Source organism: Phalaenopsis equestris, unplaced genomic scaffold, assembly GCF_001263595.1.
Source record: "Phalaenopsis equestris unplaced genomic scaffold, ASM126359v1 Scaffold000002, whole genome shotgun sequence".
Classification (NCBI taxonomy): domain Eukaryota; kingdom Viridiplantae; phylum Streptophyta; class Magnoliopsida; order Asparagales; family Orchidaceae; genus Phalaenopsis; species Phalaenopsis equestris.
The window spans coordinates 62,187,858-62,201,771 of record NW_018164444.1 but is presented as its reverse complement, the minus strand read 5'-3'; the positions used below and the strand labels follow the sequence as shown (position 1 = coordinate 62,201,771).

The following is a 13,914-nucleotide window of genomic DNA, read 5'->3' as shown; positions in this document are numbered from 1 at the left end:
ACATGGTTTCACGCAACCTTTAAACTCATTTTTTGAACCGACATGAAAAATCTTGGCTTGCTCAATTAATTTGTGTTGTTGCTCACATATGTCCATTGCGCTGACACATAAAAGGAGCTATGGAAGGAATGTGGAGTTTGGTTTTTTTGGGAACATCGCAAGTACTGGTTAGTCAGTATTCTGAAAGTGCTTGACTGAACCTTCATAAATTTTTTATCTGATAGCGTTTGAGCTCTCTTAGATCGCAATCCCACTTATGATTAATAGCTTGTAATGCAATTATGTTGGTGCATTAGAATTGGAGAGATACACGTCCTTACTTTCATTTATCAGGGCCATTCTGCGTACAATTTTAAAATCATTCTTTTATGACAAGAAGATCGTTTAATCTTTTGATTTGTGCCTGCCTCTCGCATGATAGCTAATGTTCATGCTGGCATTTGTTTTGTTGTTTTCCAGATGTATTCATCCTCATTGCAGCCAAAGTCAGGAGCACAAAATCAAGTGTCTTATTCACTATTTTGAGAGGACATGTCTAAGTATGCCGGAAGGTTTTGTCTCTTTTGAACGGAAACTTCTTACTCTCAGGCAGAGTGGCAATGTTGTTTCCTATCCAGAGGCAGCCTTTTGGAAGAAATCTACAGTACCTTTGTGTTCATTTGAGGTGAAATTTGAAGTTTGTGTCACAGAAATGGAGCAGTTATCTTTCGCCAAATTTTCATGACATCGTGAATATGTGCTTTCTAAATATTTTCGTGATTTTTCTTAAGAGGAACTTTTTGGCTTTCTTAGATTGTTAATCTTCTTGGGATGGTCATTTACAAGCTCCCATCTTTCTTGCTTCCTTATCTTTCAATGCCAACTGAACATTTTATTCGTCAGTTCTCATATAATTGTTTTCACGCTGATATGTTTTATGATATTATTGAATTCCATATAGTTATTTCCCCATTTCATGCTGCACTTTGTGTTTGATTTTATTTGGTGTCTTGTAACAGTTGACTTAAAACGCAACTTTTGCTCATAGGCATTTTCCTCAGGCTTTATAGAAGACCAGCAACATGAAGCCCTTGAAGTTGATTTTGCCAATGAATACTTTGGTGGTGGTGCTCTTGTCATGGGTTGTGTCCAGGTTTTCCTTCTTGAACTTTTTGAATTGGGATTGTCTTGTTGTTTGTTATTTATTCTATTCTTTCGCCCTTCTTATTCTAATCACTTTAAAAGAAACATGTTGATAACTTAGGGGGCATTTGGGATCACTTTCTGTTTTTTATTTTTTGTTTTTATTTATATTTTACTTTGTTTTTGTTTTGTTCTGTTTGAACATAAAATAAAAACATGATTGGTACTCTTATGATTTTAATGTTTTTTAAATAAAAAAAAATGTTTGGAAAAATAAAAAACATTACTTGCGTCGAACCACTAATGTGACAAATGATAAAATCAATAATTCTTGATCTAATGTTGCTATAGTTTTCCTGTAAATATTACATGATTGTAATGTGTTTACTTCTTTATCCATATACTTGCTTAGACCAATGACCGTTACTTCGAAGAAGTTATAATGAAAAGTAGCTCATATATGTATACAGTATGATTCAATAACAATGACTTCAGGAAATCAAGTGATTAACAACAAGTCTTCAAGTTTCATCCATATAATTTCATTTTTACTTTTATTTATTTTGCATATAATCTCAACTTTGATTGAAATTTGTTCCAACATTGTTTAAATAGTTTTTAAATCCAAATTAATCAAAACGAATTTAAAGCAGCAGTTCACAGTCAAAAGTGAAAATATTTTGATTCATAAATATTTTCTATTTGTTTTTTTCACCAGGCACCAAAATCAAATTTCCCAAAATTAAAGCTAATACAATTTTTATCTTCATATACCAATCAAAATTTAAAATTTTCAATAAGTAGCATCAAATCTCATATTATCTTAAACCAGAAAAGTGAAAGAAAAATATAGAGGGAGGGGTGCAAAGAGGTTCAAGCATGACATATTCACATCTGGATCCCTCTCTCGCTTGGGATGAGAAGCACGCCATCGGACTTGTGGGCCATGCCGTTGTAAGTCTTTGTTTTACAGAGTCTATTTTCCTCTCTAAGCGGTTCCATGAGATCTGCACCGTCGAAGCTGCTACATATCACGATATCGTGCAGAAGGAAGAACTTCAAAAGCTTCTCGGGAGAGCTAATGTAATTACTTTAAGTAACGGCGCACCATCAGTGAACAAAGACCTGCTCTTAGTCACTGTTGGAGGAGTCGGCATTGAAGAAGGCATGGACATCGACATCAGTGCAGAAGAAGGCAACGACAGCAGTGTTGTTTGAAAGGGGGAGGATAGAAATGTGATAAAGTGGGGTTAGGCATAGGAAGGCTAGTGGCCTGAATCGGGGTTTGTGGTTGTTGTTTTAAGAACACTCAAAACAGTGTTTACTTGTTTTAGTGTTTTAACAATAAAAACGAATCTGTTATAAATAAAACAAAACAAAATAAACAAATTAAAAAGAAACAAAAAAAAAACATGTTTTTCATTTTATTTTTTGTTTTTCGAAAACAAAAACAAAAAATAATAAAAAAAAGGTATCAACAGTCCCTTAACTTTTATTCTTTTGAATGCACATTCCAAAGCATAAACATTAACTATATAGTTTTTTTCTTACATAATCTGTTAGATATTTATCCGACAAAATGTAATCTATGACTTGAAAGTTGGTAAATACATGACTGCGACATTAGAAATTTGTTAATTGTTCTGATTTGAGGGTTTTTAAGGGTGACGGACCCTTTATTCTTTGGCTGCTTAAAGCTACTTTTACCGAGCTCTTAATTACAAAGCATCCGATCCCCAGGTTGTATGGGGTTGATACAGTGATGCATGTTAAATTAGATCAGGCCACGTGTTAATTGTTCAACTATTTTAAAGATACATTTTGATCCATGCTTTATTATTCAGTATACGCCACTTAGGATTGGGCCTGGAGTAGTAGATAGCTTGGCGTCATTGATTCGGAGGTCATGAAGTGAGCCTCAAAAACAGCTTTTAATATAATTCAACCCTCAAAAACAGCTCTTAGGGTTAAGGCAATATAATTTGGATAATCTCTTAATTAGTTTTAATTTACTTATGGTCTTTGTTATGTAGGAATTCCTTGACGATAATATATTTTGTTGCACCATCATCATATTTCAAGAAAGGAGCTAGTGCTACAATCTATCACCCTCAACCCAGAAGCTTAAGAGTAAACCTTCAAGGAAGATTAGAGTAAACCATGGTAGGAATGAGTGATTGTGATGATTGGTTGTCCTGGCAACTCTCTGGTCTACCATTACTATCAAATGGCGGTGAAATGAACAATACTACGATTACATACATACATTATAGAAAGTGTTATTTCAAAAACATAGTCCTAATAGCTTCTAGATCCAAAGTACAATTAATAATGTAGAATTGTATTTACATATTCTCTTTCTTTGTGTTTTCAGTTTTCAATGATCCCATCAAGTCCAGTTTCCCTAAAAAAATACCAACAAAAATTTGTGATGATTTATAAAATTAACTTAATGGGTATATCACAATCCTAGCCTATATTATCTCAAAAGAAAATGAAGCAATGCACTTGTCATTTATCATATTTAAACTGTAAAGAAATTATAGAACTTGGCCTTTCTTCTCAAAAATAATCATGATCATTGAATTACTTTTTTGCTCAAAGTAATGAACAGGAATTGAATCACATGTAATTTAACTCAATGGCACAAACATGAAATAAGTCATATCATATATTATTTAGGCTAATTTAGTGCGTCCGCATGAGGGCTTTATCTAATGAACATTGTTAAAATAAGATTCAAATATTCAAATATTATCATAAAAATTTAGCTCATCTTTAACATTTGAAATATGTTCACCTCAATCATATTATGACAAACTTGTCGCACCACTTACCCATACATTCATTCCTTAGTGATGGCGCATCATTAGGAGATGTTTGAGGCCATAGGTTTTCCTGAATGCCTGAGTGATTGTCCAGATCACTTTTAACAACATTGATTAGTGTTCAAGACCATATTATTATAGTTCTAGGGGCTTTCATATCAGAAAGATATAAACTTTGTTTGATAATAGGGTCAAGTGGTATTGAGAGAAAAAAAAAAGAACATATGTTTTGCGCAGGATGATTGGAAGCTACTGTTCTGCTTTTCTAGCATAGATAAATTTGACTTATAGAGACTTTGCAACTTTTGCCTGGTCCTCTATTTAATTGAAGGAGCCATCTTTGTTGGCACCTTGGTGCATTTTCTTGTACTCTTTTACGCGGCGTTGAATGAGTCATAAAAACACACTGATTATCAAGATTTCTGATTTTTTTATTTTTATATTATTTCTTGTCCACAAAAACTAATAATGACATGGGACGCAGGTTTTCCCGTGATACCATGAAACCATGGTATCGGCTCCCGCAATCGCAGGAGTCCAGCGCTAGCACTTCTGCTTCTTTTTAATTTTCTTTCCTTTCAGCTAGTTTACTTCCTCAACTTCTTTCCTTTCTAATTCTTTCCTATTTTCTACTTAAGGCTATTTCTTATTAGAAGACTTTTATATATGTGTATTAGGCTATTTGGATTTTTTAGTTTTTTTTATTTTATGAATTGTGAGAGACTGGTCTCTTTATGCTCTCTGGAGTGTTGTAGCCTCTCCTTTCACAAAAGGTTGGTCGGTAGCTTGCAAAGGAACAGGTAATGGATCCTCCTTACCGTCCTTAACCTTGTTGATTCATCATTTGTCTGTTATTTTTAGTCAGACAGCTATCGATGCAGCTACCCCTTTTTGTTTGCAGCAGGAACCACCGTTTCTATTTTTGATTCGCCATTCCGCTGTCATTCACACCAATTCTTAGCCAGCATCCATTCTACCCACTCACATAAGCAATCCTACAGCTTCTCTAACACCTTTTGTGTTCCCTCATACATTCTAGAAGCCCTAGAATGGTATCATTCGGTATCATAGACGGCCAAATCTTTGTATGAAGATCGAAACGCTATGCCGCCAAGGCAAAATCCTCAACGAGGTGCTAAGAAACTACTATGGAGGGCATGCAGCGGGAAATCCTCCAATTGCAGCGAAGGCTCGCTGATTTTGAAATAAGGTGGCATGGGGAAGTCACCAACAACAACAACAGTGACCGCCCAGATGAATGTGATGAAGAAAACCCTTTCAACCACGAAACTTCAAGTGATAAAGAGTTTATATCGTGTTGATTTGACGTTGAATATAGGAGAGAATGCGATTTTTAAATAAAGGTGAATTTTGTCGGGCTTTGATTGTCATATAGATATGGACGGCTCCAAAAAGTGAAACGGGTCTTTGAATACGAGAATGTCCCCACTTGATAGAAGGATAAAATTAATCGCTATCAAGTTAATGAAGAGTGCATGTCTATGGTGAAAAAATTTGAAATGTCTATGCCAACTAGCGGAAAAAGGCAAAATCGCAATTCGGTCCAAGGTGAAAACTGAGATGCAGCATAAGTGCCTATCGGTACATTATAAATAGGATGTATTCTGGAGTAGGGGTGTAAACGAGCCAAAAAATCAGCGAGCCCAAACTTAGCTCATGTTCGGCTCGTCCAAAAATACCACTGTTCATGTCTGACTTATTTTTATTTCGAGCACAACAAATTTGTTATTGTTCAATGCGGTTGTTTGGTGAGCCGAACACGAGTTGTTCGTGAACAAAGTGTCGTTTTGACAACCCTAGTCACACAGTCGATAGGGTGCAAACGAGCCAAGCTTGAACGAACCCAAGGTCGGCTTATGCTCTGCTCGTTAAAAGATGGCATTGTTCTTGTTCGACTCGTTTATATATTGAGGTCAAAAAATTTATTTGTGTTTGACTCGTTTGCTTATCGAGTCGAACACGAGCTATTAATGAACAATAAGTCATTTTGACAACCCTAGTGATACAGCCACAGGATGTTAAGGGTGGGGAGAGATTTAAATCTTATTATTTATATTAAAATATCCATTTAAATAGAATTTAATATATTTTTATTCTATTTTTTATTAGTAATTTTAATTGATTATAATCTTTGTAGCCTTGTAGTCAATTAAATTAATTTAAAAATATATATTTATATTTGGGGAAAGAGCAGCGGTGGCTCCCTACGCGTTAATATCAAAAGAAAGTACGGTGAAGGGGAGGGGGGAGGATCCCCGTCTAAGAAAACCAAAAAATACATATGACACACCCCTAGGGGTTCCTCTCCCCACATTACAACTCACAAAAAAAATTATCCCAAAAAATACTGGTATACCCAAAAACCCATATAACCAAAAATAAGTAAACCTGTGAACTGTAAAGCTTGGCAAGCCAAATTAAAAACATGTACAAAAGGCATCTTCACAAAAGAATAGTTCTCCATCAGCATTATCACGGACAGTCATCCAGCAGAAAACCATGAGATCAAAACTATAACAGGAATCAGAAACAGGAAAAGGAAACCACGGCCTAAAGTCAAAAGATCACCTGCCAAGAGAAACAATAACCTACAAATGTGAAATGCAAACCCGAAGCAAACCGAAAACAAATCATCTAGAAAGCCAATAAACATGAGGGATTAAAAACGGACATAAGGCAAGTTTAAATTATCTCCAATGAGGAGTCTTCTAAGATGAGGAGGGTAAATCCCAACGTGACAAACCTCTCCAGCACATTTGGCAAGCCAATCAGCTGTGGAGTTGCCCTCCCTATGAATGAAACTCCAATTTATCTCGAGATGCTTCTCAGCCATAGCATTCATGATACATTTAAAAGTGCATAAAATATCCCATGAGGGTGGAGAAATACCCAATAGAATATCAAAGAGCAATTTAGAATCTATTTCCACCTCTAATTTGTGAAAATTAAAAACACTAGCCACCGTTAAAGCCAGCAAAACCCCCCAGCATTCCGTTGCCAAAGGGTTATCAGCCGTAACAGGGGAGGAAAAAAAACAAAGACATCTATCTTCAAAATCTCTAAAAATTCCCCCGACCGCAACATAATCCGGATGCCAACAACCATCCACATTTGATTTAACATAATTTGGTGGGGGGGGGGAGTCCACCTAATGAGTCGGGGAGGCTTTAAAACAGGAACATCAGTGGAACCAACCCTTAAGACTTTGTTATAACAGACAATCACAGATGCAACAGTCATCGAAGCTGGGGGGGGAGTATGGTATTTAAAGCTATTTCTGGCATTCCAGAGAAACCAAAGGACCAATAAAGGTAGGGGAAACCCCTCTTTGCCATCATCAAAATCTTTCCAACGCCATAAATAATTGCTTAAAGACCCTCTATGCATCCACGAAAAACCGAAATAAGTTCCAAGCATATTCCAAACTTTTAAGGAAAAAGCACATTCAAAAAAAATGTGTCTCGTGTCATCCTCCTCCACTTTGCACATACTACATGAGCCGAACAAGAACGAACAATTCTTTGTTCATGTTTGACCGTTTTATATATCGAGCGCAAAAAAAAAATATTTGTGTTTGACTCGTTTGCTTAGCGGACAAATCTAATTTGAACTGCTTAATGAACCGAACACCAATTGTTTATGAATAACGAGTTATTTTGATAACCATATTCTTGAGACTTCATAAATTACAACAAAAAAAATCTTTTATTAGAGGAGTGCACCACTTAGTTCGAGCATCTTATGTTGAAGTGTGATTTAGTGGAACCATATGAGAACACTATAGTTCGATATCTAGGGGGATTGAGACTATCTATTGACAACGTGATATAGTTAGCTCTGAGGATGGAATGTGTACCTCAGAGCTAGCTAATACGAGGGATTGAGACCTCAGAGCTAACTACGTGATATAGTGATAGAGCTAGCTAATACGTGATATAGTGGTCTCAATCCCTCGTATTAGCTAGCGATTGAAACTGCACAGGAGGAAAAGAGGATTGATTAGACCAACATCGCAAAAATATTTACAGTTAGAAATCATTTCAAATATCATGGCTATGAGAACATTGCATTCCATTGTCCGAAAAAGAGGGTGATTTTTTCTACTAAGCAATGTGCAGTGGACGAGGCCGAGAATGAAAACCCAGAGGAGTAGAATGGAGAGTACCAACTACCTAGAGATTACGGTGAGATACTTCTGATTCGATGAGTTCTCTAGACCGAGCCTAAGAGGGATTAGCAGTGGCTTGGGCATAACATCTTTCGTACCTATTGTAATGTAAAGGTGAAGGTGTTCATCCCATCATTGATGGAGGCAGTTGTGAAATTGTGCTATCTGTGCAGATTGTGGATAAATCGCGCCTCTCTACACAGAACCATTCCCAACCGCTCAACTGGTTAAAGAAGGAAAACGAGATGGGTCAACGAAAGATATTTGATAGAATTCTCAAATGGAGACAAACTGTGGGATCAAGTTTGGTGTGATGTTGTCCCTATGACTATATGTTATATTCAGTTGGGCCGATCATGGCAGTGCAACGAAGGTACACTTCATTATGGCCACAAAAATACCTACACATTTCACAAAAATATATTTCTATCATTAAAGGAATCAACAACGACGAGCACTCATGATGACCAACCATAGCTGTACGATGAAGGTACACTTCATGCTGGCCACAAAAATACCTACGCGTTTAACAAAAATATAATTCTACCATTAAAGGAATCAACACTGGTGAGGACTCATGTAATGATTGGAGTCATCGTATTTTGTGCTACCTTTCTACAAGCTATGAGAGAGATGACACTGGGATCGCCTTAGTGATACTAGAAGGTAGTGATGCGGAGGAGTCAATACCTGAGGGAGTGTGAACCTTGGTAATAGAGTTTCAGGAAGTTCTGAGTTTTGACGGGCAACTGTCACCTGGATTACTACCCTTATGAGAGATTCATCATGCTATAAACCTTATCCATGGGTCATTGCTTCTCAACCGACCCGCGTATCGGATGTGACTAGCAGAATATGAGGAACTATAGAAATAGGTCGAGAATTTGATGGCTCGTGGACTAGTTCGCAAGAGCACTAGTTTGTGTGTTGTACTAGCTTTGATTATGCCCTATAATGATGAATTATGGCACTTGTGTATAAATAGTAGAGCCGTTGGAATAAGATCATAATCAAGTACAGATTCCCTATTTCGAGATTAGATAATTTGCTTGACCAACTACATGGAGTAAGTGTTTTCTCCAAGATTGATTTGTGCAGTTGCTACCACCAAATCATGATGAGACCAGAGAATGAGTGGAAAACATCCTTTAAAAGACAAGAATTGTCCTTTTCTTCTCTCTCTCGTTGTTCATGTGTGGTGGGATTGAGCGAGCGAAAGGATAATCCCTCGTATTAGCTTTCCCTTTTTTTCTAATCTAAATATTGATTTTAGTTTGGACAAATCCGACAAAGAAACGTATAATAGTAATTCAAAACAATTCATGATCAACAAAAGATAAGATTCAAAAGTGCAAATATAACGACAAAGTAAAGAAACTTTACTGCCATTCAAAAAACAAGATCTAAATCTGATTTAACGGATAACAATAAGGGGAAAAAGGGGGGCTGAACAGATAAATAAAATGAGCAAAGGAAAGGCTAAGGGGTGAGGTTGTCCTTAGAACTACACCTAAGGAGCAAGTGCAAGAAGATGTAATTTTACATTTTCTTTTTATGAGTTAAGTTAATTAAAAGTTAAAAAGCTTGTTATTATGGGTTGTTTTTCTTCTTGATATACCCAGAAGCATTATTTCAGACAAAATGTGAAATTTCTCAGCCATTTTTGGAGGTCTTTATGGGATAAGTTAGATACAAAGCTTAAGTTTAGTTCAACAGCTCACCCTTAGATGGGCAGACATAGATTGTAAACTACAATTTAGAAAAGCTTAGATGCTTTGTGGGAGAGAACATCAAGGAGTGGGATGTGTTTCTTCTTCGGATGGAGTTTACCTATAATCGCTCTACTAATCAATCCACAGGTCATTGCCAATTTGAGATTGTGTACGGCCAGAACCCTCTTATGCCTTTGCAGCTAGTCTCTATACAGCTTGACGTTGAGCTTAACACCGATGCCGAGATTTAAGTCAAGGATATTCAGACCTTAAATGAGCAGGTCAAAAAGAAAATTGCTAAGCAAAACACCAAGTATCAAAAATAGGCCAACAAGTCCAAGTAATTATTTTCAAGGACGGCGGCATGGTGTGGATTATGCTGAATAAGGAGCGATTTCTGCAAAGTCATTTGAAAACCTAAGTCTAGTACTAATGGTCCATTCAGAATTGTTAAGAAGATTAAATGACAATGCCTACAATATTGATCTACCAGGAGACCATAATAGTTTTGATACATTAATGTTGTTGATTTTTTGTCGTACCGCGAGGACTTGGGTGTCTCTAAAGATGAGGGGGAAGCCCCTCTTACTCAAGAGTGACGCGGGATGCAGTTTTTTCCGCAATTCTACAAAACTACGGTATTGGCTTCTGCGATCGCAGCAGTCTAGCACTAATGCTATTGCTTCTTTTTAAATTTGCTTTCATTTACTTGCAGCTAATTTTTTTTCTTTTCTTCTTTCATATCTTGTTATTTCTTATTTTTATATTTTCTAGTTAGGCTAATTTATATTAGGAGACTTTTATATATGTGTATCGGGCTGTTTGGATTTTCAGTTTTTTGATTTTATAAACTATGAAATGTGTCTCTGATTTACACCCTTCAAAGTGTTGTAGCCTCTTCCATTCATAGATGGCGTGTCTGTAGCTTGCATAGGAACAGGCGGTGGATCCCCTCGCCGTCCGCACCTCGCCGATTCACCATATGTCTACTGTTTTCAGCCCTATAGCCGCCGACGTGGCTATCACCTGCTGTTTTTGTTGATACTTTAAATTGTATTCTATGATGTCCTCATGTTTGTCATAATTCATCCTTTATTCTCTTGGATCAGCCCCTCTCTTTCCTCATCCCCCTACTAGCACCTACTCGCCTTGCTCCATTTTTCTTGTTATGCACCAGTTTTCAGTGATTTATTTTCTTCTGGAATTACTTAGTTTGTGTATTCATGAAAGCTGAACTTTTTGTTTGCAACCATGCGTATAATTTTTCATTTTTATTTGCTTTTCTCTATGTCCATGCAGGAAGAAATCCGCTTCATGATCAATCCAGAGTTGATCGTGGGGATGCTTTTCATGGTTTCCATGCAGAAGAATGAAGCTATTGAGGTTATTGGTTCAGAAAGGTTTTCAAATTACACCGGGTAAATGCGATCAAGTTAGTTATTTTAGTTTTGAAGTGAACTTTTCTATTTCTTTGGTACTTATTGTACTTAAATCCTAATACAATGGTCTATAATCTGTGTGTTCTGAAATTTTTGTAATCAAATAATATCTATTTCATGGTTTCACCTACCTCTAGTAGATTCATAGTGTGATTTTGGGATTCCATTAAAATTTAGAGACTGGACGGATGGTAGAAAATCTCTGTGCATTTACGATGCAATTTGATCTGCTCCAAATGGAATGTAGTGTAAAATGGTCATTTGCACAGTGTATGTGCAGTGGATTTATGCGTAAGTGAACCGTGAACTAAAAGTTACTTCAGTTTTCCTTTGAACCATGCACAATTTAATTTACTTGTAAACTAATTGCTTACATTATGTTTTGGTGATTTACATGCATACACTGAACTTTTATTTATTTAATTATCTAACAGCTAATTAGTTACATTTACTTAATTTAGCATCTCTTCCATAAATGATATAAAAACTGCTACTAACATTATCTTATGTTAAGTTAAATACATTTTTTGATGCATATATTTTGATGTCAGTTAGACACTAGTGTTATACAAGTAAATGTGAAGACTTAGTTGCTAGATATTTATTGGTACGTGTGAGGAAAACTTCCATTCTTCTTATTCCCTACTTGAAATTTTATGTTACATACTACACTCTATCTACAGAGTAGGAATATACATATTAGGAAAGGTCTGAAATTAAATCTCTCATTACATTACCTAATATACAAGCTTCATATTTAATATTTTCCATTACACTCCCCTTTAGGCTGGAGCATAGATATTGATCATGCCCAGCTTGTTACAAATATAAGTGATTCTTGCTCCATTAAAGATATTTGTGAACATGTCTCCTAATTATTCCTTAATCTTTGTATGAGGTGTAGATATCAAATTCCGTTGAAGCTTTTCACGAACAAAATGACAATCTATCTCAATGTGTTTCGTTCCTTCATGGAAGATAGGTTTAGAAGCAATATGAATAACAGCTTAGATATCACACCACAACTTTGCGAATCGTGAAATGGAGGGAATTGGGTTGGGGCTTTGGCAGTTCGTGTGAAGAGAGTCCAGGGTCTGACAACCTGTGTATTCTCAGTTGTTACAATGAGGCGTTCAATGGAAATATTAATTTGTCATAAAAAAACTAATAGTCTTAACAATAATAGCATTTTGGTTTAACTCTCATTTCTGTGCATGAATTTAGAAAGTTGTACCAAGTAACATTTTTTATTTTTCAAGGCATGTCTGTTATAAACATGGTTACAGGTCAAAAGTTGTTTGCTTTCAGAGATATATTTGATATAGGATATCTGGGACATTTCAGAACCTTAATTAACTGGCTTTTGCTTGGCATCCAAGTTTGACTGGGATCAAGCTAAGCCTGATTTGATTTAGGCTCACCTAAGACGGACTGAGTTGATCCAAATTAGGTTAAGTTAGCTTCTAGTTATCCTAGGTTAGGCTGGGTTAACTCAATTTAAGCTTCCTTGGTTAATTCTAATCTAACTTAAGTTATACTCGAGTAGAGTCTGAACTAATTTAGATTTGATCTATCCATTAATCGAATTAAGTCTAAGTTAAGTTAGACTTGAATCAATTTAAACTTGGTTTAAGTTGGACTTAAATTGAGTTTGACATCGAGTTCCGGTCGGATTGATTCGAGTTAGGTCGGATTGACGTTGATTAGGGTTAACCCGGTGGTTCAGTTGAATTGGGTTGACCCAAGTTAGATCGGGTTGACCCTGTGATTCAGTTTTTTTTCATTTCATGGTTTATTATTCTGTAGTTCATAAAAAGTTTAAAGATTCATGCTAGAGAAAGCATATAGAGTTCATTGATTGATTTGGATTCTTTAGAAATCAGCTTCCTTTTTTTTCATTGTGCAAGTCTACAAGCAGGTTTATGGTTGATCGATTGAAGCTTGCCATCTGCATATCTCCCCCTTCTCTTCTCTCTATTCCCAAGCCAACAACCCCCTTCGAAGCTACATTTAAATAAATCACATCTCCTGGGCTACCCTCAATAAAACCTCAAACCATCGCTGATTCATATTGCTGTTTTCTTGGATGTGACCTGTTTTCTTTTATATTCCTGCACCAGTGTTAGTGCCAGCCATATCATTTGAAAAGAAATATGAAAAATGGTGCTTCAATACAGTTAACCATTTAGATCTTTCATAAAAGCCCTTCAGGCATGCTTTACATAATATAAACTATAAATAACTGTAAAATGAAATGAAATATGTAGCGGAACTGTCTCAATGTGTAATGATCTTTTTCTAGTGATTTTGATGTAATTATCTTAACCTGGGCTGTAGCTATATGATAATTTGCTTGAGATAAATTATTGTCTGATTATGTTTTTTCCTTTCTATTAGGTATGGTTCCTCATTCCGTTTTGCTGGCGATTATGTGGATAAAAGGCCTTTTGATGCTAGAAGTAGACGAAAGACAAGAATAATTGCAGTAGATGCCCTTCAGAATCCAGGAAAATGGCAATATGGACTCGATTGCATTGTTAGGTACACAGATTTGTATACTTCTGATGCATCTCGAAAGAGTTACACAAAACCATTAATATATTAAAAACTACTCCGTATGTGGT

The 13,914-nt window shown here is 36.1% G+C and overlaps 1 protein-coding gene across 2 annotated transcripts in view; it reads left to right on the top strand.

Annotated features, from left to right (window-relative positions):
* The window catches only part of LOC110026978 (poly(ADP-ribose) glycohydrolase 1-like), a 53,948-nt gene that overhangs the window by 12,124 nt on the left and 27,910 nt on the right, over nucleotides 1-13,914 (top strand). For both annotated transcript variants that reach the window (XM_020728228.1, XM_020728236.1), the window contains exons 4-7: nucleotides 460-664; nucleotides 1,028-1,132; nucleotides 11,151-11,269; nucleotides 13,688-13,831. In XM_020728228.1, coding sequence (XP_020583887.1) covers nucleotides 460-664; nucleotides 1,028-1,132; nucleotides 11,151-11,269; nucleotides 13,688-13,831 — 573 coding nt within the window. The remainder of the gene's footprint in view (nucleotides 1-459; nucleotides 665-1,027; nucleotides 1,133-11,150; nucleotides 11,270-13,687; nucleotides 13,832-13,914) is intronic.